At 50.7% G+C, this 27,637-nt stretch overlaps 1 protein-coding gene across 1 annotated transcript; it reads left to right on the top strand.

Annotated features, from left to right (window-relative positions):
• Window positions 1-699: 699 nt before the first annotated feature.
• FGF9 (fibroblast growth factor 9) lies at window positions 700-26,558 on the top strand. Its single transcript, XM_068984640.1, has 3 exons — window positions 700-976; window positions 9,661-9,764; window positions 26,313-26,558. Exons 1-3 carry the CDS (start codon window positions 700-702, stop codon window positions 26,556-26,558), a joined length of 627 nt encoding a protein of 208 aa, XP_068840741.1.
• The last annotated feature ends 1,079 nt before the right edge of the window (window positions 26,559-27,637 follow it).

Here is a 27,637-nt window from a genome sequence, read left to right as displayed (position 1 = left end):
CCGGCCGATGGACGCCAGCCGAGCCCCCGGAGGACTCTGGACACCAGCCTTGGACGCCTAAAGTTTTCCCTTCTTTTTGTTTTATTATCATCCTTCTCATTTTTGGAGGAGGGGACGGGGCTGCAGATTCGTCGCCGCCACCAACGTGAGATTTTTTTTTTCCTCCCTTGAAGGATTCCTGCTGATGTCTGCAGAGTCGGTTAGAGTAAAAACAGCGCATGCCTTCCTGGAGTCAGGATCCGTAAATTCTGACGTAGCCCGTGCATCTTAAAAACCCCTATAATAACGCCTAGGCATTTAAGTTGCTATGGTCATTCTGGTCGCAAGCCTAATGGAGAAACTCCGGATTTTTTTCCCTCGCTACGGTCGGATGAGATGAAGACCTGCGTGCCTGCCGAGAGCTGGGGATCTGTGTGTAGAGATACATAGATACGTTTATCAATATGTCAGTGTGCGAGTATAAAGTGGTGCTTGCTTAGACTATCCGCGGTTTGACCTTGAACCTGAGCCAGCGAAACGGCAGGTTACTTTTATTGATGCATTTCATGGATTGAAGAAAAGGACCTTTTTTCTTTTTCTTTTCTTCTCTCTGCAACTGCAGTGAGGGACGGGAGTTGGATTTACCTCGCCGAGTACCTCCTGGGTTGGCACCATCATCATTGTTTATCGCTGTGCTCGGAACGCCTGCCGACTGTGCCGATGGCTCCCCTGGGTGAAGTTGGGAACTATTTCGGCGTGCAGGATGCGGTGCCGTTCGGGAACGGGCCGGTGTTGCCGGTGGACAGCCCGGTCTTGCTAAGTGACCACCTGGGTCAGTCCGAAGCAGGGGGGCTTCCCAGGGGACCCGCGGTCACGGACTTGGATCACTTAAAGGGGATTCTCAGGCGGAGGCAGCTGTACTGCAGGACTGGATTTCACTTAGAAATCTTCCCCAACGGTACTATCCAGGGAACCAGGAAGGACCACAGCCGGTTCGGTAGGTGCACCGTTAACCCTTGAGGGCTCGAGCTGGCAGGCTCGGACCGCAGCTACCCAGAAGGCGGCCGGGCGCGGGCGGGGGATGCGGGAAGGGGTCTGCCTCCCTTGGTCTCGGACTGATTCGGTCTCATTAACTCCAGGGGAGAAAAAAGCCTCCGGAATTGCAGACCTGCTGCTGGCACTGATGCGGGTCTACACTGGAAGGCTTTTTTTTTTTAAAGGAGGGCATGATTTATAAATATAACACATACCCCTAGTTCTTTTGCATCATATAGGCGAGCAAGATCGGGTTTAGGAAGTTTCTTTTGAATGGAGTGATTCCACGAGTTTCAAGCTTTAATCAACTACGGAGAACTTAAAACGCATTTTGCTCAAGGCAATGCTTACCATCTCGTGCCAAATGAAGTTTTTGCCCCTTCCCTTTATTCCTCCAAAAAGTGTCCTGCTTAAATTGTAAATGAAGCGTATTGCTGTTTCCCACCGAGAGGGACTGGGGCGCTTTAGGCGAAGGTTGCAGATTGTTCCGTGGGAGGAGAGACTGAAGTCGTATTTCAGACTCCGGGGCTGCAGGGGCAGGGCGCAGGGGGGTTGGGGGACGGACTCGGGCAGGGGCAGGGCCCTGTCCAGGGTCGTTTGTCCTTCCAGCCATCGACTTATGCCCTGTGCTCTGTCTAGTACCCACCGCGCGCAGCCCTGTGTAGGATTCCTGGGTGCCCCTGGTGTGCGGGTGTGCGTGTGTGCGCGCATGCAAAAGCGGCGAGCTAATTTTAAAGGGCATTCCTAGGGCTTCATCTCCGGAGGAGGGTGTCTGTGACTCAGCACGAGGGCTGCAGACCCCGGAGGCTGGAGACCATCCGCTCTAATGACTGCACACACGTGCCCGCTGAGCCGCCGGGCCCGACGGCAGCGCCCCGGGGGTGGTGGGTGGAAGGGCTTCTGTTTTTTTTTCCCCCCATACTTACAAAATAAAGCTGGGGGTGGGCTGGGGGAGGTGGCGGCGTTTGGGCAACCGGACTGTTGGAAGGAGTTAACTTATGGAGCGAACCCCCCTGACAACTTAAACTAGGTCGTAAAAGCAAAGTCCTATGGTGCTTTCTGTTCATCAGGCTTCACGCCAGATGCTGAGCACGGTCTGAACTGTCCGTGTAGCTCGTGGGCTGCAGACGATGGCCGAGGTGAGGCCGGCCCGGGCCTGAGATGGGCCGGCCCCGGGGTTTCCTGCCTCTGTCCTCCGTCTCCGAGCCTCGGCCCGGAGGGACCCACCAGGGAGACGGCTCAGGGTCCCCCCCGCCCAACTCCCGCGCCCCCGTCCGCTTTGCAGTCTCCAGTTACCCAGAGGAAGCTCGAGAAGTGGAGGCGGCTCCGGCCGCTGCGGAACGAGGACGAAACTTCGCACAAGCGCTCACCTCGGCCGCCCCCAGGCCGCCAGCGCTCGCGCCGCGCTCCGGACCAGGGCGGGCGGCCGGGTGCGGGGACGTCGCGCCCAGCCCGGGCCCCCGCGCGCCGGCCGGCAGGTGCCACTCGGCTGCCCGGGCCCGCGCGCACTCGGCTGCCGCCGGCCTGCTCCGCGCGGTCCTAGACGCGCTCGGGTTCGGCGGCTCGCCCCCGCCCCGCGCGCCCTGGGCTGCTGGGACCGCCGAGTCCGGGGCTCCGGGCCCGGGCGCGCTCCGGCCGCATTTAGGGATCGGGCTCCTTGAGCCCGGGGCCGCGTCACTTCGCGCTCGCGGCGTGAGAACGCAGGTCCAGCGGATCGGGCCGCCGCCGGGAGCAGCGTGGCCGCGCGTGGGGCGGGAGCCGCCGGAGGCGCGCGCGGCGGGGCCGAGGCCCCGGAGTCCTGTCCCGTCTCGGACCCCTCTCCGTCCTTCGGAGCGCACAGCCGGGTCCCGGAGCGGTGGGCTCGCGGCGCCGGAGGTGGGTCGGGCCGGCCGGCAGGGCCGGGGCCGCGGGGGAGAGAGAGGGGACAAAGGGCGGCATAGGCAGGGGGCCGCGTGCCATTGTTGCGGACCCGCCGCCCCTCTCCGCCTGGGGAGCCCGCCATGGGCTCCCGCTTGCGGCCGGCGACCTCCGGTGCGGAGCAGCCGAGCCCGCCCGGGGAGACCGGGAGGCTCCGCTTGGGGCTTCTGCTCCTCTCCGTGCGCTTTTTTTTGTTTTTTAAACGCAGTCACCTTTTGGGTAGGACGTTCGCTACACGCAACCCGGTCATTAGGAATCCAGTGCCTCTGCCTCGGGGACAGCGAGGGACCGGGGTGGACAGAGGGGGCCGGGGGGCGGATGGGGGGGGGGAGCGGCCGAGAGGCGCGCTCTGGGGTCAGCCGACAAGGACGCGGGCCCGGCGGCTGCACGGAGACCGTAAAACAAAACGCGGCCTCGGCACCCCCGCCCCCAATCCCGGAGGTGACGCGTCCTCTCCCCGTCCGCCCGCGCGGCCGGCGGGCAGCTGGGGGCGGCGCTGGCTGGGGGGCCGGGCAGCGGAAGCCCGGGCCCGGGGCTGGGGTCGGCCGCAGCGGGCGGCGGGGGAGGGGCGCGCCCGCGCCGGGTTCGGATGCGGCGGAGCGGGCCGCGCACGCGGTGGGGGCGGGGAGGGAGGGCGCGGCGGCCGGCTTCTTGCGGCTTCCATCCGGGGGCGGCGCGGAGAAGCCCCCACAGGAGCCGTCAGCGCCGCGGCCTCCCGCCGCGGCAGGTTCAGTGTCAGCAATGTCCGCATCGCGGCGCCGGCCGCCCACCCTGGCTCCGGGCCCCGCCCGGGGGCGCGTGGGCGCTAGGACCCTGCGCGGGGCGGGGGGGGGAGGGGTGGGCCGCGGCCAGCACACCTGGCGCCCACCTCGCCCCGCCCGCAGCACCTAGGACCCCTTCGTCTCCCCCGCGCGCACCCCCCCAGCCGCGCCCTGGGGACCTCGAGTGCACCCCCGGTTTCTCTTCCGAGCCTCTAGAGGAGAGGAGCTGTGGGTAGGGGGCCAAGAGGGCTTGCACCTCGGTTAAAACAGAAGGTGCGTTTTCCACCTGCCACGGGAAATGGCAGAGGAAGCGGGAGAGACGCCCCCCCGCGCCCCCACGCAGGTGACTGCGGCTGCGGCGGTGACACAGCATCGGCAGTGCGGGCGGGGGGCGGGGAGCCTTGCGGCTGTGCCTGCGGGAGCTGTGCGTCCGCGACGCGGGCGCGGGGGCCGCGGGGGGCCCTTTGTTTTCCCCGGGTGGGGGGCGCTGGCTTGGTGCGGAGGCCAGGCCCGGAGAAGGGGACCCGGGATCCCATCTGGGATGATAGGCCCAGGGGAACCAGACGGTTCATTCCCTAATAGTGCTGGACGGAAAAAGTGAGCAGAAAAATCAGTGGAGGAAATGGTAATGCGGATAATAAAAACAGGGAGCCTGGGGCCTGATCCGCTATTTGACTTGGCACACGGAAGCCGAGCCGGGTGACCCAGCCTGGTGCGGAGCCGGCTGGTCCTCGCCGGGGCCTTGGGGCGGCCGGTCCCTGGGTCAGGTGTAGTAGTAGTGCCAGAGGGGAGAAATATGATCAATAGCTGAGCTTTAAAAAGACAGGTTAAACAATCCAATTTCCAAGGGTCTCGCTTGAAACGACTTAGTTCTGTGTATCTGTTCTTCAGTATCAGTCAGAGAAAGGATGCTCTTCTCAGGATAGGCCCAGATTCTGGAAAAATCGGTGAGGTGGTGGCTCCCGTTCAGCTAGTCATTTCCCAAATGAACCCTGGGCTTTGCTCAAGGCCTCAGGCTCTGAGATGACTGATCTGGCAGCCCTGGTGTGCGGTTCTCCCCAAGCAGGGGGCTGGAGGGGGGAGGTTAATCTATTTTAGAAAGCCTGCCCTGGTGCCTCTCTCCACAGCCTGCACACATTCTTGTCCTCTGAAGAATGCAGGTCTGTTAAGTGTTGGGGGCTTTTAGGCTGGAGGGTTGTTTCACGTGGCCCACGCACTTCCCAGGGCCAGCAGAGGTGTGGCCCAGGGCTGAGGGCCTCCTGGGAGCAAGGCCAGCTTTGGGGTAGTGGTCCATGTGAACAGAGCCTGGGGCCAAACACGACTTACCTGGTGAGTCTGGGGTCAGGGGGATACTGTGCCGAGGTCATTTTCCTGAAGGGGTTCAGGAACTGACCTGGCCTCTTGTGGACCACAGATGACCGTGGGCCCCGTCAGACCCCACCAGGCCTCCTGGGCCTGGGGACTGCATCCTCATGGGAGTGCTTGCCTGCTGTGGAAGGGCCCAGCTAGATGCCACCATCACGGAGCTTGGCTGCCCAGGTCACTCCATCAGTGCCTATGGCTGTGGCCCTTCTGCACTGCCTAAGAGAGACGGGCCACTGCCTCCCTCCCTCCTTTCTACTCTTCCTAGTTCTTTCCTTCTTGCCCTTCTGTGTCTACACAGAAGCTTTCTCCGCAGGTTCTTCCTGAGCCAACAGCCACACCCCACCCTGTGTCTCATGCTGGTGGAAACAGCCACTCATCCCCGCTCAGATAAGTGCAGTCCGAAGCAGATGCTTGGCACTGGCTTGGGCCCAGAGAGAGGATAACCTACCTGCTGGAGGTTCTGGAGTTCTGGTGGACAGGATAGTACCAGGAATGTCAAGGATTCTAGTCTGGGTGGGGCAGGGGCTTGTTGCCATGTTGCCAGGTCTTCCTGGCCTTGTAGCTCTGATGAGCTCTGCATGTGGGGGAGCAGCTGTGACTCAGATGTTCTAGATTCTGTTTGCCCTCAGATCACGAGATGACCTCATGAACAGCTGGGCTGTTTTTTTGAGGTCTCTGCATCTTAAGGGGCTGCAGAGCTAAGGATGCTAGTTTGAGGTGATGACATCCTTTTCATCTGGGGTCCCTAGATGTAGCTCCTTCTCAGCTGGAGTCTCTCTCCTTGAAGACTTGTCTCTGGTCTTAACCCTTGGAAGCACCCCAGACTCCGCTTTCCCAGCCTGAGTGAGCTGCCTGCCTACCAGAAATACCCACCTCTCATTGCATCTCCCCCATTGTTATTACACTTACCTGGTTGTCTGTCCTTCTGCCCACTAGATGGGAAGCTCTTTGAGGTCATAGTCTAGTCCTTGCTGTGGTGCTTGACTTACAATTTGTTGTTATTCAGTTGCTCACTGGTGTCTGACTCAAAGCTTTGTGACCCCATGGACTCTAGCCCTCCAGATTCCTCTGTCCATGGAATTTCCCAGGCAAGAACACTGGAGTAGGTTGCTATTTTCTTCTCCAGGGATCTTCCAGACCCAGGGTTTAAACCCACATCTCTTGTCTTGGCAGACAGATTCTTTACTGCTGAACCACCGGGCATGCCCATTGGCTTACTCCTTAGTTTGTTGATTTAATGAATGAGTACATGTCTTGTTGATGCCAGGAGATAACAAGATTGATCTCTTACCACTTTCATTTCCAAAATGTGTAATAATCATTTCAGAACTTACGTTGTGTGTGCACAAAATCAGTATGTTAACACGCCGAGCTGCCCACCTTCCCACATCCTGTGTGAAGAGAGTGCAGACACAGGAGCCCACCTGTTCTTCATTTCCTCTGCTGCTGCTTGTCCTGAGCGCTGGCTCGGCCAAGCCTCATCTCGCCAACATCTTCCATTTCACTAGTGAGGGAATGACCATATATATCAGCAGATGAATGGATAAGAAAGCTGTGGTACATATACACAATGGAATATTACTCAGCTGTTAAAAAGAATGCATTTGAATCAGTTCTAATGAGGTGGATGAAACTGGAGCCTGTTATACAGAGTGAAGGAAGTCAGAAAGAAAAACACCAATATAGTATATTAATGCATATACATGAAATTTAGAAAGATGGTAATGATAACCCTGTATGTGAGACAGCAAAAGAGACACAGATATAAAGAATGACTTTTGGACTTTGTGAGAGAAGGCAAGGATGGGATGATTTGAGAGAACAGCATTGAAACATGTATATTATCATATGGGAAATAGATCACCAGTCCAGGTTCAATGCATGAGACAGGGTGCTCAGGGCTGTTGTACTGGGATGACCCTGAGGGATGGGATGGGGAGGGAGGTGGGAGTGGGTTCAGGATGGGGAACACATGTATACTCATGGCTGATTCATGTCAATGTATAGCAAAAACTGCTACAATATGGTAATTAGTCTCCAATTAAAATAAATTAATTAAAAAAAAAGTGGTACAGAAATCCCAGACTTTTGAGGAAAGGTAAAGCTGATGGGAAGATGTGCGTGGTCAGTAAGGATCTAGGCCTTGGAGTCTGATTGCTCCCGGGGAGGTTGTCCTTAAGCCTAGTGTCCCCATATGTCATCTGAAGGCTCGCATGTGATGACGCCTTGGGCTGTTATGTGGCCCGAGTGGCAGGCCTCTCACTGGGCACACACTAGATGCTGGAGGACCCTGGCTGTTTGGGTTGTCACTGACGAGACTGGTGCTTCTGATGTCCTGTAGACCAGCCAGGCACATGGCTTTGTCAGAGCTTGTGTACTTAGGTTTTGTTGGGGCTGATGGGCAATGTTGGTTGATAGCTGTTATTAGTTCTCTCAGAGCTGCCTCATGTTAGGGAAAGCAGAGATCATCAAATACCCTCTTAGAAGGTGCAAGTATCTTTTAGTTTTATGACTTTCAGTTGACATACTGTATTAAATTGTTCAGCTGCAATGGGGCAAAATGTTTCCATTTTACAGTGAAAATTGGACCTTAATGAATTCCTTATCCTATTTCAGGATTACTAGTGTGTGTTTTCAGGTAGCTAAGAAGAGACACACTGTAGTATGTGACTCCTTTAGTAATAAAATGCCACAGTGTAAGTTATTTTTAATCCTAAGAGTTGGATGTGGCATAATGAAATAAAACGATTCATCAATAAGGGTGTGCATCTCACATGAACTGACTCTCATGGAAATATTGCCTTATTTGTCTTTCCATTTGCTTTGTGAGGTAGGGAATGGCTGATTAATGAACTTATTTCAGATGTGTTTTTCATTTGAGACTCACCGATTATCAGATTCAGAAGGCAATTTCTCATCATATTTTCCCACACATTATTTCACATTCTGTTAAAATACATAGTTGGTTTTTTTTCTTTTGCATGTTCAGATGGACAGTCTGTAAACTAAGCTCAAAGAATGTGTTACATTTTGTGCTTATAACAGGACTAGGAACACCCTTTTATAAGCAGTCTCTCTCTCTCTGTCCATCACCTTGGAACCTTTACTTTATTAGATTTATGTACTCCATGTCTTGCTATGATTGCTGCACAGTCTGTTTTGTGAGAGTTGCAAAATTAATTGTTTAAAAATCCATGTAAGTGCTTTTTTACAAGTCACAGGAGACTGACTGTAGCGCAGTTATCCCTATTTTTTTTCTAAACTTTTTAAATGTAAGTAAATTACTTTAATATTTGCAGATATTTCTAAAACAGCTCAGTATTTGGTATGTGTTAATGCAAGGTTTACACAGAGTGTAGCACTTTAATACAAAATGTGGAGAAAATGGCTGAGCATGAGTGTCTTACTATTGTCCCAAAATGCCGTTGGATAATCATGTTAAAACAACACTATTGTTGTGGAACCTAGAGCTGCTGTTGTGTGACTATAAAATTCTGGATTTATGCCCAGTTTAGGCAATGTTATTCTTAGTGAGGTAAGCAAGAGGAAAGAAGGAAATAAGATTGTTATGTTGATTTGATTTTGGGTTATAGTAATCCATGCCTATTTTAAATCAAGAGCATTTTTTTGCAATGAGCATTTTTTTTTCCTCCAAATATTGTGTTATCTTAATTGCTTAACTATCTCTTTGCGGCTTAGATAAGCACAGAGAAAAATCAATAATTTGTTTAAGCAGAAATATTTGGGATGTAGGCCTTTTAGTTTTCCAGATGGAGCATAATACAGTTATACTGGATAGAGAGAGCCGGATAATTTTCGATGTAAACCAGACAAGTCTTTGGTTGGCATCTCCATTCTTGCTTGAAGAGACATAGACTTCTCTCTGAATAGAACTTTTTTCCAATCCATGCCCATACACGGATACTTCATTTCACAGTTTTAAAGTAGAAGTAACTTTTGTCTTACATTATACTCGTATAACTTAAAACATGTACACTGGCTTATCTGACCTGTCATTTCTTACCACATCTATGTAAATACCAGATTTTTTCTTAAGAGAATGAACTTATGGTTATGAGGGTCGGGGAAGGTTGGGGGGAAAATTAGGGGGAAGGGACAGTTGAGGGGAGTTGGGGATGGACATGTCCACACGGCTGTAGTTAAAATGGATAACTAACAGGGACCTCCTGTACAGCACAGGGAACTCTGCTCAGTGTTATGTAGCAACCTGGATGTGAGGGGAGTGTAGGGGAGAATGGATGCATGTATATGTATGGCTGAATCCCTTTGCTGTCCACCTGAAGCTATCAAAACATTGCTAATCAGCTATACTCCAATATAAAATAAAATAAAAAGTTTAAAAGAGAAAATAAATGCTAGCTTTTTATTTAAAAACATTTTCTTTGTTATGTGTCATGTTGATAAGTGTTTTTGTCTCATAACTAGAAGCTAAGATCTAGTGGAAAAATCAGTTCTTTGGGGCAGTAGTTTTAAGAGAAGACGATTCCTGAGTAAGTGCTCCTCTTCGGTGCTCCGGGCTTGTGGATGCGTGGAGGGCAGTGCTCCAGGCCCTGACCTGTGTCCCTCTGTCTTGGTCTTGCAGGGATCCTGGAATTCATCAGTATAGCCGTGGGTCTGGTCAGCATCCGTGGCGTGGACAGTGGACTCTACCTCGGCATGAATGAGAAGGGGGAGCTATATGGATCGGTAAGTGCAGCGGGCCACCTCGCCAGCCTCCCTGACTCACGTTTGCTGGGAACCACTCTTTCTTGAGGTTATAAATAGAAATGAAACTGGTGGTGGTGGGAAGGGGAGTGTAGGCTTTCACTTTTTGAAGAAAACCACTTCATTGTTATGAATAGATGTCAGCCCTGAATCTTCACTAAACCAAAGTTTCTAAAGCAAACGCTTTATTTATATGCTGAGCCATTTTCATTACCCAGTAAATAAAAAATTCAAAACTGTGAAAAATCCCATCTTCTGGTATTGAATGGGAGTTATTTTTGAAATGAATTGAAATGATCTCTCCCCAGCTTTGGCAAGCATTGTAATTAAAACTAGAAATAGACCATGCAGTGAGTATCAGCCCTTTTTCTGAGCTACATAAGATTTTCATTATGTAGAGACAAGGGAGATGGAAAGTACTGTCAGATATTCTTGTGGGCGAAAAGGAATAGAAAAATATAATAATTATTTGTAAGTATTATGAGTTTCTTTTCTATTATGTCTTCCTTCCTGTCTCCAGTGGGTTGGAAGCTCCCTGTGGAGGCAGAGAGCACTCACTGCAGCCGGCCGGGCACCTGGAATTGTGGTCTTCAGAGTTTTCTGAGCGTAGATCTCAGTGCCTCATGTCAAATTGTTTAAAAGTTGTGTACATAAAGTGTAGCCCATATACATTATGTTGTTTTATGTGTTTTATGCAGCATGCATTAAGGTGAAGTGCTCTGAAGGCAGGGATGGACAAGTGGGCAGTCAGAGGCCACGTTCTGTCCACAGCAGATGGACCTGTGTCCTCGAGGCCATAGCCTGTTGTGGGGCCACGTCTGACTTCTTCCAGGGGCCCGTCTGCCTTCTTCCTTGCCCCCACCCTTTCCACGTGTCCCCGGTTGAGCCCCCCTGGGGCAGAGATCTGGTGACCATGGGGTGGCGGGGAGGCCTGACTGGGGGCTTGTGAGGCCCGCTGCCTGGTTCAGAGCCTGAGGTGCCCAGCAGAGGTGGGACAGCCCCCTTGCCCTCTATGTCCTTGCTCGCCTGGAGGTGTCCTCAGGCTGGGGCCCTGCTTGGTGGACAGCTGACCAGACCCGCATTTGCCCACCCCCTCATTTCCTTCCTCAGCCTCCAGCCTCCCCCGTGCCCACCCTGGTTCCGCCAACAGAGGGTCCCTTAGCCCCCGACACCGCCGCTTCCCGCTCAGACTGCTTGAGCTCCTGCCCTGAAGGCGGTGGCCACCTGCTTCCATCCACTCGCCCCGGCAAACCTTGCTGCCCAGGTCTGCTCTGCTAGGCCGTCTCCTTTCCCTGTCTCATGTGCCTCAAGTCTGCCTCCCTGCTCTTCTCTGGTCACTTGTCATCTGATGGGCCGTGGGGTTGTGTCCCCCACCCCGCCCTGCCGTCCCCTCCTCCCTGTGCCTCAGGAGGCAGCTTTTTTTCTTTAGGATTCGGTGACAATACTGCCTCTGCTGCAAAACCTTCCCTACCCACGGGAGCCCGAGTTCTGGGTCAGCATCTCGTGTGTGCGTGTGTGTCCTCTGGGCTCCGGCAGCGCCTTCTTTGTTTCCATCCTCACCTGAGGAATGTAGACTTCTGGTGTGGTTATGTGTCTGTGTTGTCTGTGTGTTCATGTTGGCTATGTGTCCACTGGAGGAACATAGACTTCTGGTGTGATTGTTTGTGTTGGTTGTGTGTCTGCGTTGGTTGTGTGTCCATGTTGGTTGTGTCCATGTTTGTTATGTGTCCACTCCAGAAATGTAGACTTCCGATGTGGTTGTGTCTCTGTTTGTTGTGGGTCCATGTTCCCTAGTGTGTTGAGGTGGGGGCTGCAGGTTTCCTTTCAGTGTTGCTCTGCACACAGCCTGGGCCTGCACTGGTGAGGGTCCTCGTTGGGTTGCAGTGGATTGAACATTGTGGTTTATTCATGGCTTCCTGACCCTTGAGGTGCAGCCCTGGCTGTCTCTGCCTGTGTGGTCAGTGTGTCCCTTGGGCCCTGCTGGAGGGAATGTCCCTCTCTGCTGTCCCCATGCTGAGCCGCGCTGTGACGTGTTGTCCTAGTGTTCATCCCTGGGGGAGGGGCAGAGGCTGAAGAGGATGGTGTCCGGGGAGGGTGGTGGCCATTGGGATGCCAGGCGCCCCCGCCTGCTTCTCCTGTCCAGACAGGGGCTAGACTCGGGCGGCCTCACGGCTTCTCTGCTCTGGGTCTGGGCCTTTCATGCCTTGGGCTCCCTGGGCTTCACTCCCATCTTCCCTGCCTGTCCTTTGATGTTCTCTGTGTGCCCATGATGTTACACAGCAGGACTGCCTCTTCCGAGCTGCCTGCCTGGTTTGCCTGTGTGCACACCTCACACAGATGTGAGGGAGTCCATCTCCTCGGTGGCCAGAGCCACACTGCACTGTGGTTGTCATCACCCTTGTGTGGCAGTGAGAACGGGGTGACCCGCACATCCCCTCTCCATCGCAAAGAGACCTAGAGAAGGAGAGAGAAGCAGGCAGCGATTCTGTTATTAGCACGCCAGAAACCGTAGCTGAGAAGTTTACCTATATGAAGTTGTGTGAAGCTCAGCGGAGTGGAGAAGGTGTGTTTCTAAACATTGAGGAAACCTTGGAAAGACTGATCTCATTGGGAAAGAAGGTGAACAGGAGATTTGGGGAATTAGCCATCACTTTTATAAAGTCTATGCATGTGTAAGTGCAGCAAAAGTTAATGTGAAGTGTATTTAGGATTGTTTTTTCTCTTTTCATTTACGTGGTTCTTTTGCTTCCAAGACTATATTAGTATTAGATCTAAAAGGTCAGAGGTGAATGGGATAATACTTCTTCAGAAAAATATATAGGATTCTGAACCCTGTCAGAGGGCTTCCCAGATGGCGCTAGTCATAAAGAACCCAACTGCCAGTGCAGGAGACATAAGAGATGTGGGTTCTGTCCCTGGGTTGGGAAGATCCCCTGGAGAAGGGAATGGCTGCCCACTCCAGTATTCTTGCCTGGAGAATCCCCATGGACAGAGGAGCCTGGCGGGTTATGGTCCATAGGGTTGCAAAGAGTCAAACACAACTGAAGTGACTTAGCATGCACACACCCTGTCATACTGTGGAGACAGGAAAAACTCTATTGCTGATGTATACTATGATGTGATTTAAGGAACATCTTGAGCCATTCTGTTTCTGGGATGGAGTTTGATTATTGTAATCCTGTTTTGAATTCATCCCTAGATGTCCATTCATCTGCTCATTTCTTCAAACATTTATACTTAATATGTGCCCAGCATTGTGCTAAGTGCATGACAACACAGCAAGTGTCTCAGACTCTGGTGGGAGAAATATACCTATAAATAATTCAGTTCAGTGTGAACTGCACCATGTTAGAGGAATCACAAATATCCTGAGAATCCAGAAGAGTGTCTAAGTAGTTGCCTGGGGAAATTGGGTGGCAGCATTTCACTGGGTTTTGAGGGATGTATAGGAGTCTCAAAAAAGGGAGGCATAAAAGTGAAGGTGTGTAATTTTTCAAATGTAAAGATTAGACTACCCTGCCTGGGTGAGATTTAGGAAGGGTATTAGATCTCTCTCTCTCTCTCTTTAGATCTCTCTCTCTCTCCCTCTCTCTCTCTCTTTCTCCCTCTCTCTCTCTCTCACACACACACACACACACACACACACACACACACACACACGAGTGTATACTTGGGCAGAGAATTAAAATGTTAGAATATTAGTTTACATTTTTCACTTTTGTTCTCATGACAGAGAGTAGACGTAAGGCTTCGTTACCTCTAGGGTCTTCACCTGAATCATCTGAGCATCATCAGGTTACTTCAAACTGTCAAGAATAATTCACTGTAATAAATACCTCTTTAAAAAAGAATGCCTTGAAAACAATTAATCTGTTTCAAGAAGCCTGCCTTTAATGAGAGTTGTTGACATTTTCATTAAAAAGAGGCAGCACAGTCTCTAAAACTGTAACGGTGCAGGAAAGGGGAGCATGGGACCTGAAGACGTGATGAGGAGGATGACAGACCCCTGTTTGTATCCCTTTCAGCACCTGCTGTTTTCTGTCTGGAGTTTTCATTCTCGTTGGTCTTTCCCACTGAATTTGGCTCTTAGGAGCCGGTCTCTGTCTCCTGAAGGCCCCGCTGTATGTGTCACATGCTGTTGGCACGTAGGGTCGTCACCCCAGCCATTTGGCCGGTCACGCCTGCACCTGTGTAGTATGTCACACGTAGATAGCGTGACCTGAACTGTCATTGTCCACCTCCACTGTCCTGGGTTTCCACCTGGGCCACCCCGGTTTTCTGCTGGTGGGACCTTGCTTAGCTGTTAAGGCTGAAAGAGAAGGGGTGGGGTAACTTGCTCCTGGGCCAGAGCTTTTGGGACAAAGCAAGGACTCAGACCAGCACTGGAGCACGGGAGCCTGGCCACCACCCACTAGAGACGCTGGTCACACAGGCACCTGTGGACCGTCGGTTAGTTGTTACATTTCCAGAGACACAGGTGCGCCCGGCTGGGTCCATGTGAGTCTGTGTAATCAGTAACCAGGGTGTGCTGGATTCAGACTGTGTTTCCACTGCGTAGAAACTTTAAAGCCCAGAACATCACGTGGGGTGCCTGTCCACACTGGCTGGGCCTGTGTGAACCGGAGCTGTCCCTCGTGCGGTGTTTCCACAGAGGGGGGCAGTGGTTGGGGGGCTTCAAGGACCACCCATCCCAGGATGAAGGTGTATGTCCACCCCGGTAAGAGGAAACGGCAAAATATCTCACATCCCAAACCCCATTTGCCTTAAATTATTTTTGTTTTAATTGAGTATGTACAAACATAGATACTCTGTGCTCCTTTGGCGACTGCAACGCAAACCATACGTATATTAAAATTTACCCTGGACCGTGGAATGGCTGGACTCTGGAGCGGTGGGCGGGGTCTGATGTGATGGGTGAAGCTACCTGAGTGGGGCTGAGATACAGCTTCGTGGGCAGCATACCTGTCCCCAGGGCTACTGGGGTTGGGGGGGTGGCCTCCTCCCATGGCCTCCTGGGTGAATTGCTGGGAAGCCAGGTGTCACCTGGGCCACACGGATAGTCTAAGGATGTCGTTTCTCTTCCCATGAGTTCCAGTGGTGAGGGTTTTGCTGCTTAGTGCTGAAGGTGACGTCAGATACAGACACATCCTTGGGCAACCATCTGTGGCTATAGGCAGGCCTCAGGAGGGTTTTGAGTGGCCTTAAAAGGATTCCTTTACTTTTTGGGAGATGAAAAGTCCGAGATGATGCTCCTGCAGGAAGCTTGTTGCCCCTGGATTAGCCTTTATCTTCCCGGGATGTGCAGGTATGGAAACGTGCTGGGATAGGGGGTGGTCCCTGTGGTCTCCGTGAGGCATCTGCAGTGCCTGTGTGAGCAGCGTGGGCACATGCAGAGAGCGTGTGCTTGTGGAACAGGACACCGTGCCTGGTGGCCAGTCCCTGCTGGACTCAGCGGTTTGTCTGTGTGCTGTGTCAGTTGAGACAACTCTGGCAGCGGCCATGCCAGCGGGTCCTGGATGCTGAGTCTGAGGGGTGTCATTCCTGCAGGGGAAATGGCAAGAGTCTTCTGTGTTGTGGCCTCCCTGGGGCGGGCATGCTCTGCAAGCGGGTGGCTTTAAGCAGACACCGAGTGATGGAGCCTGGCCTCCCATCCTATGCGCAGGTTGCTGGCTGTCAGAGGACTGCGTGGCAGTTCTTTGTGAAGGAGGGCAGCGCCTCAGGAGACCATTCCTACTGTATTAGCCAGTTTAGCTAGTAGAGCATCTTTGTGCTGGAGGTGAGGAGATGGGGGTTGGTGGCTTAGTGACGGACTCAAGGTCACACAGAGGGTAAGGAAGGAGTTGGTTTGAATGCAGGTGAATTAATCTTGTTTGATACACACAAGAGTGGTCATCTGTTTTTGTGAATTAAAAAAAAATATATATATATATATTTTTCCCCCCAGAAATAACCCTTTTATCAGAGCAGGGTCTAGTCTGTCCTTCTGGGACATGATTTTGAAACAGTTGTTTCCTTCTAGCAGCCTAGTTTTTACTTAGTGGTTCATTTGTTTCCTTAGCATCTATACTCCTGGCTGTTAATTAGTGGAAAATCATCTTTTATAAGAAAATTTGTCTTCTTCTTTATGTAACTGTAGTCAAGTTTCTGTTGTTAAGCAGCAAGCTGACTCCCCTGATGATCTGAGGCCTGTGTGGCTAACTTGGCAGGTAAGCGGTGGCAGGGCTCACAGGTGGGGAGGCATCACAGGCTCTGAAAAGTGAAGTCGCTAAGTCCTATCCGACTCTTTGTGAGCCCATGGACTGTGGCCCGCCAGGCTCCTCTGTCCACGGGATTCTCCAGGCAAGAATACTGGAGTGGGTTGCCATTTCCTCCTCCAGGGAATCTTCCTGACCCAGGGATCAAACCCAGTATCCTGCATTGGAGGCAGACGATCTATTGTCTGAGCTACCAGGGACCTGGTTTTCATCGTCAGGCCCATGGGCTGGGCTCAGTGCACCCATGTGCACAGAGAGGGAAAGAGAAGGATGGCCTGGGACTGGGGTTCGTGCTCAGGGGCGGGCTTCCTTTAGGCTCCAGGATCTCGGCACAGAAGCTTCCTGAGTCAGTGCTCCGATTCCCCCACCCCCACCCCCTGCCCGCCACATCGCATCTCTTTGTAGAACAGGTGGGGCCTGGCCTGGGGCTTAGATGCTGGGGACATGACCTTCTGATTCTCTTCAGTCTCTGCATCCCCGCATTCCTTGCACTGATGCTGAGGGGCAGCCGTGCACACTCCCTGCCACACGCGCCCACACGCGAGTGCACACTCACTTGTTTTCATAACCCTGCAGGGTTTGGCGGTGTCATTGCGCACACAGGCCAGCACTTTTATAGGTGCTAGAGAACAGTCGACCCTCGTGACTGCAGGCCATGTGCTTGCACGTTTGTCCACCAGCTGGAGTTTGTGTACCCAATTGTATGACCCTGGAATGGTGTGACTCACAAACCTGCCAAGAGTAGCAGCAGAAGCTACTGCTGGCCAGGGCCCTGTGAGGCCGTGCAGCCTTGTGCCTTCAGCTCCTGCTGAGTGAACATCCTCTCCTGCGTATGTTTAGTGCCTGAGTCTCATGTTTTTGTGCTTTTCCAGGATGGTTTCTCTGATCAGAATGCCCCTGGGGCCTAGTACTGAGATGCTGTGCGTGTCCCAAATGCGGGAGTCTGGGCGTGTGTCACAGAGGAAACACGGGCCTCACAGGAGTCTCAGCCGTCCTGAGTCACTGCCCTGCGTCCACAGCTGACAAATCCATGATATTAACTTAAATGGAGACAGAACAAAGCAGGGCTGTGTAATGGTTGTTTGACAAGCATGTGATGAGTAGAGAAACAGGCTCCGAACCCGCGTTTCCTCAGGAGCTGCAGTTCAGGGCCTGATCCACATGGAGCGTCATCGCGTGTAAGGCTGCTTCCTCCTGGGGCGACCTTAGCGCTGGTTCAAGTGGAACTTGCCACGCTGGGGGGAGTTGGATGTGCAAACATGGTTGAGGTAATGGAATTGTGTCCAGAGAGGGCTGGCGGCGGGGCTTCATCCCGGGCTGGGAGGGAGGTCTGGATGGTTCACAGAGAAGGCAGTTTGGGAGGGGCTGGTGTGAAGGCAACCTTGGGGCTGCAGGGTTTGGAGATGTGGCTGCTCACGGGTCCCTATTCTGCTCCCCCGCCCGCCCCCCGCCCCCACACAGCGGTCCTGTCTCTGCTTCTGGTTTTCCTGGCAGCTGCCAGAGGCCACGACGCTGACGTTTGAGGGGTCCTCCACTGTCACTGTCCTTAGCCGCTCAGGAGACACTGCTGCCATGCTGCTCTGTGTCCTGGCTGGCACCCTGGAGCCGCCCTGAGAAAGCCTCTCATCCTGGGGCTACCCCCCCAACCTTGCTCCAGTCAGGAGGGCTTGTCCGTTGACCTGGGTGTCCGTCGGTGATCTCACAGGCAGCTGAAAGATGTGTGTGTTTTCCCAGCACCCCCGCTGAGAGCCCCCCAAGGATGGGGAGGCTATGGTATCAAGTGGAGCCCAAGAAGGGCTTGTGAGTGCTTAGGATCCTGACCAAGCTCGTCTCCTCCTCCCTCAGCCCTTTGTCGTCCTTGTCACTGTCCTGACATCACCGCCGCGGTTTGCTTCTCCTTTGTGGGAAGTGCCCATGTGCTGTGAGCGCAGACCTGTCAGGGTCATGCCAAAGCCGCCACCGGGCAGCTCCGCGTGGCCTGCAGGGGCCTTGCCCTGGACGTGGACACGGGCTTGCTGTCTGCTCCCCACCCGGGGTTGATCTCTGTGCCCCCTCCTCCCCGCTCCCCAAACCCTGTTTTCCTTCGGCCTCGCTGTCTGCAGGGGCTTGTCTGCGGGTCCTCTGGAGTGGCTTACATCCCTTTTCCTTCCCTCCCTGTCTTTTGAGTTGGTTTTCAGCTTGCTGTGTCTTGATGGAAGGTTCCTGCCTGTCCTTGCATCCTGAAGACTTTGAACTTGGAGATGAAGCGTGGAGTAGGGGAAGCACAGGGCTGGGACCCCAGCTCCAGGGCCGCCTCCTCAGGGTTGCGGGCTGGAGTAGGAACCAGGGTTGACGACAGCCCGTCGTGAGAACGGCTGGCGCGGGCGCCGTCTGGGCTCCCTGGGGTTGAGCAGCGGCTCCTCAGCCTCCTTCAGGACCGAGTGCGGCCACGACGGATGTGCTGTCCTATCCGACCTCAGAGCTCCCTGTGCAAGACCCACGGAAGTTGTGTTTCTTGAACGTTTGAATTCAGAAGTTAAGAGTTAGGAAGGAAATAAGCATTTTCCTTCAGGTCAAACTATGACATCCCTTGTGTTATCCTTCAGACTGTAAACCATAAAGCTGTGTTTGCCGTGGTTAATTTTGTATACCTTCTTCTCAAGTGCAGCACGTTAGTATGTTATGTTTTTTGTTGAATTAAATAGTTGGATTTCTTTATTAAGGACAGAGTTTCCATCACTGATGGTGGCGAGGATGGTTTCTCCTATCCACATGCTGGCGAAGTCTACCAGCCGTGGCGGCACCAGAGTGTCCACCCCCAGAATTGGGGTCTCAGAGTGAAGGCACTCTTTTGAAAACGGCCATGATGGCCTGTGGATCTGGTGCCTGGGTGACTGATAGTGTCAGCTCGTATTTGTCCTGGAAGTGGGCTGTTAGCAGAGGGGCCTTGAGAGAGTGACCCGCATGTTGCTCAGAGGAAGGGACAGTGGCACTGGTAACTTTGCACGAGCATGGGGCCATTTCTCTACCACCAGGTGAGGGCTGGGAGGATGAGTTTGGTTCTAGAGGAGTCTGGGTTGATGTGAATCCAGTTGGAGCTGCGTGGTGAGGGCACCCAGGAGATAGCAGAGACATGTGTGTGTGTGTGTGTGACCCCCCGAGGGGTTTCTCTGTGCATCTTGGGGAGATGACAGTGTGTGTCTGAGAAGTTCGCAGTCCTCGGTCACTTCGCTTTGGGGCCGCCTTTCCTCTGCCTTGTGTGACATGTCCAGCTTTGCCCCCAGCTCTAGGCCCTCCCTAGGCTTCCCAGGTGCTCAGTGGGTAAAGAATCCCCCTGCCAATGCAGGATACACACGAGATACGGGTTCAAACTCTGGGTCAGGAAGATCCCCTAGAGAAGGAAATGGTAACCCACTCCTGGGAAATCCCATCGACAGAGGCACCTGGTGGGCTACGGTCCATGGGGTTGTAAAGCGTTGGATACAACTAACCGACTAAGCACACATGTGCTGCTCTGGATACTCTGTGACTTCGAGAACTGTTTTCTTATAGGTTTTGGCTTTTCTTCCCAGTCAGTTCTCTTGGGGCAGCTCATGACACAGGTTTTGTTGGTCAGGCAGATGTTGATTCGTGAGCTGTGATTATTGAGGTCAACATAGGGAAGAGGTCAGTAGTGGTCCCCCAACATAAGACACCCTCTAAGGGGGGTGTCCTGCCAGTCTCCCAGGGAGGGAAGGAGAGGCCTCTGGTGCCACGGCCCTGTCTTTGTCCCCGTCCTTTCTTCCCCGAAACAGCAGCCTCCCTTCTTGGCCGCTGCCAGAAGCATCACTTGGCCGCGTCTCTGCGTTGGCAACGGATGCTGCACATTTTAAGTTGGTTTCTTCCCTATTTTCTGGCGACACTGCAGCTCCTTTTCCATTTCCCTTTCAGTGCGTCCTTCTCCAGTCATTGTGGGCATCTCGGCTTCCACACTGGATGCTCCAAGGCTGGACCGTTTGCTCTTAGGTTGAGAGAGACCCTAGATGTCTCTGGGTCCTGTACCCTCTCTTCACAGAGGAGGAACTTGAGCCCCCAGGATGGCTGATCAACCCCATTTGGGGGGTGTGTGTGGGTGTGAGGTCACCGTCACTTCGGAGATTCTGTGAATCTTGTTCTTCAGAAATTGCCTTTGGGCTTCACAGCCATTGTCTTTGTTAATCTTTCAGTTTCTCTCATTTCATTTCCGCAACCCAAGGCCTGAATCTTGCCTGTTTGGTCTACCGCAGAAAATCTTTGGTACATTCTTCTGTTTTGACTCCACCCCCTGCAGTGTGTGTTGATTGTCCTGCAGACTGGGTGTCTGGGTCCCATTGTTTCCAGGTACCTCCTTAACAACAGGAATTGTTTCCTTCATTCCACCTCCCTGCCTTGAAGCTCTCCTCTTCTCCTCCATTGTCTGTGCTTCTACTTTCAGTTTTTAGAGAGAGCAATGTTTAGCTTGAAGTTTTTTCAGCTTTTGCAAGTCTGTGATGTGCATTTTAAGTGGTCATTGAATGACTTCTCTCATCAAGATAGTTATTATGGTAAGAAATGTTATATAAGCTTTCTTTTTAACTAGGTGTTCTAAGATCCTGAAAGAAATTTTATGAACTTTTCCTGTAGAGTTCTTCGCAGATGAATCAAATGTGTGTTGTCTAGACACTGAGACAGAAGTAAGAATATTGCCTACAGTGAATATTAAACTTCTCAAACTGGAATTCTCTTCAACCTTGGGCGGGACTTTCTTTCCCCTGTGGGTCTCCATCTCTGAAAATATATTGCAAGTATGTGAACTAACATGATGTACCAAACAATTGTCTGTCTCTGGGTGTAGCTGTGAAGATTACCTCTAAGTAGCCTTGTCTGCCCTGCAGTACTCTTGGCAGGTCCTGTCCTTGGCTGAACTGTGGGTGCCATGTGGCTGGTGAGCATACAGCCTAGGAGATGTTGGTGTGTTCCTCCAGATTCAGACTGGGCCCAGCCTTTGAGTCCACAGATGCTTAAGCCGCTTCTGGAGGGTTTGGTTTGGTTTGGTGGGAGGAGTGGAGAGAATGTAGGAATTCTTAATTTTCTGTATATTTGATGACACAGTGTTGCCTGTCCATCTGTTCTATGTGCATTCACCAGACACACCTGCTTCACATGTTCCCCCAATTCCAGTGGCACATTTGATGGCCAGGATTGCAGGTGTAAAAGCAGGCCCATTGGGGATGGTGGGGATTTTAAAGAAGTTTTGAAAAATGAGGCTGGAGGTGAGACATGTTAAGGGACTGGAGCTTCTAATCAAATAAGACACAGTGTCTTCCCACCTGTTCTCTGTGTTTGTTACTTTCTGTTTGGGGACTTCTCCCAGGAGAGAAGCATTAAAAGACCTGGCTTCTTATTAATGGTCCTTTCATCATTATATTTAATCACCCCAATCCTTGCAACAGTTCCCACTAAGACTTTACAGCTAGATTATTAATGAGGAAGGTGGATCTATATAAGTAATTGTAGTTAAGGGAAGTCTAAATATCATGACTGGGATAAACGATAGGCAGAAGGCTGAGTGCTAAAGAATTGATGCTTTTAAACTGTGGTGTTGGAGAAGACTCTTGAGAGTCCCTTGGACTTCAAGGAGATCAAACCAGTCAATCCTAAAGGAAATCAACCCTGAATATTCATTGGAAGGACTGAAGCTGAAGCTCCAATGTTTTGGCTACCTGATGCGAAGAGCTGACTCATTGGAAAAGACCCTGATGCTGGGAAAGACTGAAGGCAGGAGGAGAAGGGGACGACTGAGGATGAGATGTTTGGATGGCATCACCGACTCAATGGACATGGGTTTGAACAAACTTTAGGAGACAGTGAAGGACAGGGAAGCCTGGTGTGCTGCAGTCAGTGGGGTCGCAAAGAGTCAGACACGATTTGGCGACTGAACAACAAGGAGGTAAGGAGAGCAGGGTTGCTGAAATCTATAAGCCTGCACGTGGAAACCTCGGTGATGGATGAGAAAGGTCTTAGCAACTGGACAACAGCAGAGAATGAGTGATTACATCAAATCATTAACTTATAAAAGGTTGGAAACTCTCCTATCAAAGTGACTTCTGACCTTGGGATTTACATGTTTTGAGTTATGTTTATGCTGGGGGTTTAAACAACTCTTTGAGTTGAACACAAGCAAGCATTTGGATGGTGTGGTTAGAACTACACCATATGTTTATATGTATAAAAATGGAATCATGTTTTAAAATAGCAGCATAAGTCTAAGTATTTTCAATGAGAACTCTTGACTCTCAAAGTTTGGAAACTTCTGATTTCAGCTTTTAAATGGGGACTTGGGCATGGTAACGCCCATGTGAATTACACATTTTCCAATTGTCAAATAGTTGAAATTAGTGTCCATATGAGTTTATGTCGTATAACATTCCTAAATATTCTCTGGGGCATACTATAATTTTCACATTATTATCTCATGCTTTGGTTTTAATAGGATTGGTAAAAGTTTTGAAGTTTTAATTTCAGTTTTTCCCACTGCTTAGAATTTGATGATATAAAATGAAAAGAGGTTTCCATAGTTGCTAACATTCACCAGATTTTGTTCCAAAGCATGGGCTTTAGAAGACTTTTGAATTAAAGCCACATTCTCCACCCAAGCCTAGTGACATAATCCAGCAGTTCAAAGATAGGTATGCCATAAACAGCTACAGTTAAATAATCTAAAAAAGAAAATTAAAACATGGAAATACAATAAAACAAGAATTGATCACTTTATAGTGGAATACTCTATAAACCGTCTGCATTGGAAACATGTGGTGAGTTTTAAAACATCTGAGTTCTATAATTCTAAAGTGTATAGTTTATTTGAAGGCAGAAACTGTTTCTTCTCCTGCATATATATATATATATATATATACACACACACATATATATATATAAATACAGGTTAAAATATATATTTTTGCTATCCTGATTTGCATCTATTTACTTATTTTTAATTTAGATAAATAACTTTGGACTACACATTCCTAACATAAATATATTCACCTCAACTAAATATTTTATCGCTAAGTACTGAAGTCTGGTCATGAAGAGATTGATTCTGTAAATCTTGTGCTTGTCTAAAACAAAAATCACACATTAACATAAACCCAAATAGTAAGAAAAAATTATTTGAAAGCATATACATGGTATAGAAAGGTATCAGGGTCTTTAATTTTTATGATCCTTTAAATTAGAAAAAGTTTTTAAGGTCTGCAGGTTTATCTGAGCGGCATTGTAATCCTTGCATAATAATTAGAGGAGCTCAACTGGATCAGGCGTTTGGCAATGTATTGTCTGCATGCCTCATTTAACTAGTTAACTGAAGTTATCCAATCCTCCCAAGAATGAGATGATTGACCTTTCAGCCATCACAAAACTGCTGCCTGGAGATCATAGTGGAACAGTTTACTTCATTTTCTGAGTTGTCTAAAAAGTTATATTGTATGTGTAACGACATACACATACAATATGTTACAACTGTTGTACACATACAACTGTTACAACAGCCTCATAAGGGAAACAGAGCCATGTTTGTGGAGCAGTGAAAAGATTAGTTCAGTTTCTTAACCACGTTCAACTTTTTTAAAAAGGTTTTTTTGTAAACTGACAGTAGCCCCCATGTAAAGCCCCTCTGGAGGGGCCTTGGAAGTCCCTGGACAGACAGGATATCTGGAGGGAGCCTCTGTTAGTGAGAAGTGGAAGGTGGAGAGTCTGGGCAGAGCTCCTGGAGATGCGCCGTCACCATGACAACAGGATCCTGAGCAGGGACCCCTATCTAGGGCATTTTCGGGGGAAAGATGCACTTGCTGTTGGCTGAGGTTTGCTCCAGTTCTGAGAGGTTCTGATGTCAAGTGTCCACAGCCACCTTGGTGACCAGCGGTGTCCTGAGCTGTGCGCCTGACCTGGCCCCGCCCCAGGTGTGGCGCTGACCTGCTCCAGGAGGGCTGTGGAGGCTGAAGCTGGGGGCATGCCTGTGGCTCCAAAGGCAGGCCCCTCATGGGTGCAGACCCTGAGGTGGTGTGTCTCATCCTGATCCATAGAGGGCCAGTGTCCAGCAGGTGTGACCCGTATTCAGAGCAGACAGAGGCCGGGGCACAGCTCAGGGTCCAGGAGGAGGGGAACCCTGTTTCATAAACAAAGTATCTGCCAGGGCTTCCCAGGTGGTGCAGTGGTAAAGAACCCACCTGCCGATGCAGAAGTTGTCAGAGACATGGGTTCCATCCCTGCGTTGGGAAGATCCCCTGAAGAGGGGCATGGCAGCCTGCTCCAGTGTTCTGGCCTGGAGAATCTCGTGGACAGAGGAGCCTGGCGGACTGCAGTACAGGGGGCCACACAAAGTCGGACACGACTGAAGTGACTTAGCACACACATGCATCTATCAGGTAATGTGGTTTCCTGCTAAGAAAAAGAAAGCTGGATTTAAATTCCTTTTTTGATTTCCATGGTAGAACTGAAGGCTCTACAATTCCATTCTTTGGTCCACTTTATTAAGCAGAAAATAAATGAACATCGCCTGGTTAGAAAACTTACTTAATCACTGCAAACTCAAACCAGACCTTTTAAGCCAAGAGTAATCTTGTCTGTGGGGAGAATATTTATTATACAGATGGAAGTAAAGTCTGAAGTAGCTGTTAATGTCTTTAACACTAGTTTTATTTTGTCTGCTTTAATGGAGATGGAAGAGAAATCAAATTCAGCCTGGTCTCCCCAGTGTGGGGGTTTCCTCTGGGTTTGCTCATGAAGGGAGATGGGGGCCTTTCTGTTAGTTCCCAGGGGAGGGGCTGCTGCTCCCCCTGCAACCTCAGCGGTCCAGTGTTTCCCCATTGGTCTTTCTTGCTCAATCCTTTCCCCTGGTTCAACTCACTTAACAGAGACTTGTCCAAGGACATATTTTGTTAACAACCCACTCAGTGTTTTTGATCACCCAGAAGTGCCCCTCCTAGGAGGTGTGGGTCCTGTGTGCCTTGGGTGGTTTAAGCGTTTGGTGAACGATGTCAGGAAGCTGGCTCATGAGTCCTCTCTGGTTTTCAGCATCCTCAGCAGGACTTGCCCCCCCTTGTCCCTACCCTCACTGTCCATCAGGCTGGCTGTGAATCAGTGCTCTGAGTTGTATCCTCAAGTGTGTAACTGCGTGAACATATATTTGTAGGTTTTCTTTCTTACATAAGGGGCCAGGTGTGCAAGAGTAAGGGGAATATTTTCAAAAGTCATTTTAGTGTTTTTTTTTTACACTACCACCTGGGAAGGTATGGACCTTGAAGTTTCAGCACGGCAAGAAGAGCAGCCCCCCAACCCGCCCCACATTGCCTCATTTGTGTCTGTGCCTGGAGTGAGCTCACGGTGGGGGTGAGATGTGAGCAGGGCCTCTGGTCCTTATTCCTTTTGGTGCTCAGGATACATGACTGCAGGGGCCCTGGTTGTGTGGTTCCTGGGAATCCAGGCTTTCATAAAGCTCCAGTGAAGGGCAAAGTGCAATACATTTATGAAAATATGGACCCTTTCTGCTTTTAAACCGGGAGGGGAATGGTTCTTCTGTCTAAGTTCAAGGAAGCCCGAGGGCTGGGATGTTTGTCTTCACTTCTTTGTACTAAGGAAGACCCAGTCCTGATAGAAAGCTTTGTATCTCAAAATGTGGACCCAGTGGTGGCTGCCTCCAAGTTCCCCAAGGGCCTGTTCAAAATGTGTATTTCCAGACTTTCTGGCTCAGAATTTTAAAGGGCTGGGGATTGGAACTCTTCATTGAAAGAAAAAAAGTATCCCGAAGTGATTCTTCTGCACGCTGAAGTTTGAAAACCACTCTTGTAGAGTAATAAATAACTTCCACTGCTTCAAAGGGCAGAAAACTTGTAACGTCATGGGCGATGTTGGTCCTCATGGCAAGGACTCTGAAAGGACCCTGACGATGAAGCGGCTCTCTGAAACTCTGTCCACGAGAAGGTTCCCCGCCCCCAGGATGGTCTCCATCCTAACTGTTGTGGTGAAAACAGGAACAGCTCATGGTGTTAGTTGCGTTTGCCTGCTGACTCATTCATATAATTGGGACTCGGAAAAGTTTAACTAGAAAAAATTTAGATTCTTTTTGTGCTTTAATCATTACAAAAAAAATTAGAACATAGTTGAATTTATAGAGGTAAGTAGCTTTTGCAGAGTACCTTTAAAGTGGGTTAAAATTGGTATTTTCTCACCAGTTATTTAACAACTTTTAAATACAGAAAGAAGCTGATTTTGCAAAATATTTGCTTTTGTTTTTTGACAGGAAAAACTCACGCAAGAGTGTGTCTTCAGAGAACAGTTTGAAGAGAACTGGTACAACACGTACTCCTCCAACCTGTATAAGCATGTGGACACTGGACGGAGGTTCTACGTCGCGTTAAATAAGGACGGGACCCCCCGGGAAGGAACCAGGACTAAGCGGCACCAGAAATTCACCCATTTTTTACCCAGACCCGTGGACCCCGACAAAGTACCCGAACTCTATAAGGATATCCTAAGCCAAAGTTGACAAAGACCGTTTCTTCACTTGAGCCCTTAAAAAAGTAACCACTATAAAGGTTTCACGCGGTGGGTCCCTATTGATTTGCTGTGTCATCACATCCATTGTTGCCAAACTCTGTCGCATGCATAGCCTGACGGAGGCGTGGAGGGGACGTGTGACTGTGCTGTGCCCCGGGCTCGTCCTCCCGCGGGACCCCTGCCCGCTGCGCTGCCGAGTGGGTCTTGGGGCAGAGGGCGGCCGGGGATGCGGGGTGGGGGGCACGTGGGGGCAGGGCCTGCAGAGAGCGGGGAGGAGAGAGGACAGGCCATGCATGTACCTGCCCGGTCTGTCCTTTCTCATCCTGGTCAGCACAGCTGCTCCAGCTGGACGCGTCGGGACTGGCCGGTGGCCACGGGCCCGCTGCGTCTCCGCAGGTGTGGTGGGCGCGGTCTTACCGACAAGACTTTCTCGGTTCCTTGTCACGGGTGTCATCCCAGTGAATTTAAAGCAAAGACCTCTTAGTAAAAAAGAAAAAGAAAAAAAAGTTAAATTTATTTATAGAGATTCCAAAGGCGACATTTTATTTATTTTATATATTTATTTATTATATAGAGTTTATTTTTAATGAAATATGTACAGGCCAGATAGGCATTTGGAAGCTTTAGGCTCTGTAAGCATTAAATGGCAAGTCCGCTAGAACCTGTGGTGAGTCCACGTGCGAACGTGGCGTGCATGGATTTCAGACACTCGAATGGCCCTGTGTCCCGAAGGCAACAGCCGCTGTCGTGCCCATGTTACTGTAAACTAACGCGTACCGCTCATGACACCGAGTATCCACTCTTCAGACTGCTTGTCCCATAGCTTACCCCAGAGGATTAAAGATTAACTGGGTCTCAAACGTTTATTCTGTGTCTGTACTATTTCCTCTCTCCTAAGTGGCTTCCTCCACGGTTGAACATGATGGTTGGTATATACCCTACTTGTCTAAATCTATCACAGAATATACCAAAGCTAAACAATGACTGTGTTTTTGTTTTAGTCGAGCTCCAGAACAACAGGACTCATTTCAAACATGTACTGGTTTAGAATTCTCAAAACGGAAAAAA

Source organism: Capricornis sumatraensis, chromosome 12 (assembly GCF_032405125.1).
Source record: "Capricornis sumatraensis isolate serow.1 chromosome 12, serow.2, whole genome shotgun sequence".
Lineage (NCBI taxonomy): Eukaryota > Metazoa > Chordata > Mammalia > Artiodactyla > Bovidae > Capricornis > Capricornis sumatraensis.
Note: the sequence above shows the minus strand (reverse complement) of the source record. Positions and strands in the feature narration are given on the sequence as shown.

Bases quoted from the DNA above. Each gene is read 5' to 3' on its own strand.
- FGF9 (XM_068984640.1), top strand. From the start codon at position 700: ATGGCTCCCCTGGGTGAAGTTGGGAACTATTTCGGCGTGCAGGATGCG. The intron at 977-9,660 runs GTAGGTGCACCG...TTGGTCTTGCAG, and splicing joins GAAGGACCACAGCCGGTTCG to GGATCCTGGAATTCATCAGT. The intron at 9,765-26,312 runs GTAAGTGCAGCG...GTTTTTTGACAG, and splicing joins AGGGGGAGCTATATGGATCG to GAAAAACTCACGCAAGAGTG.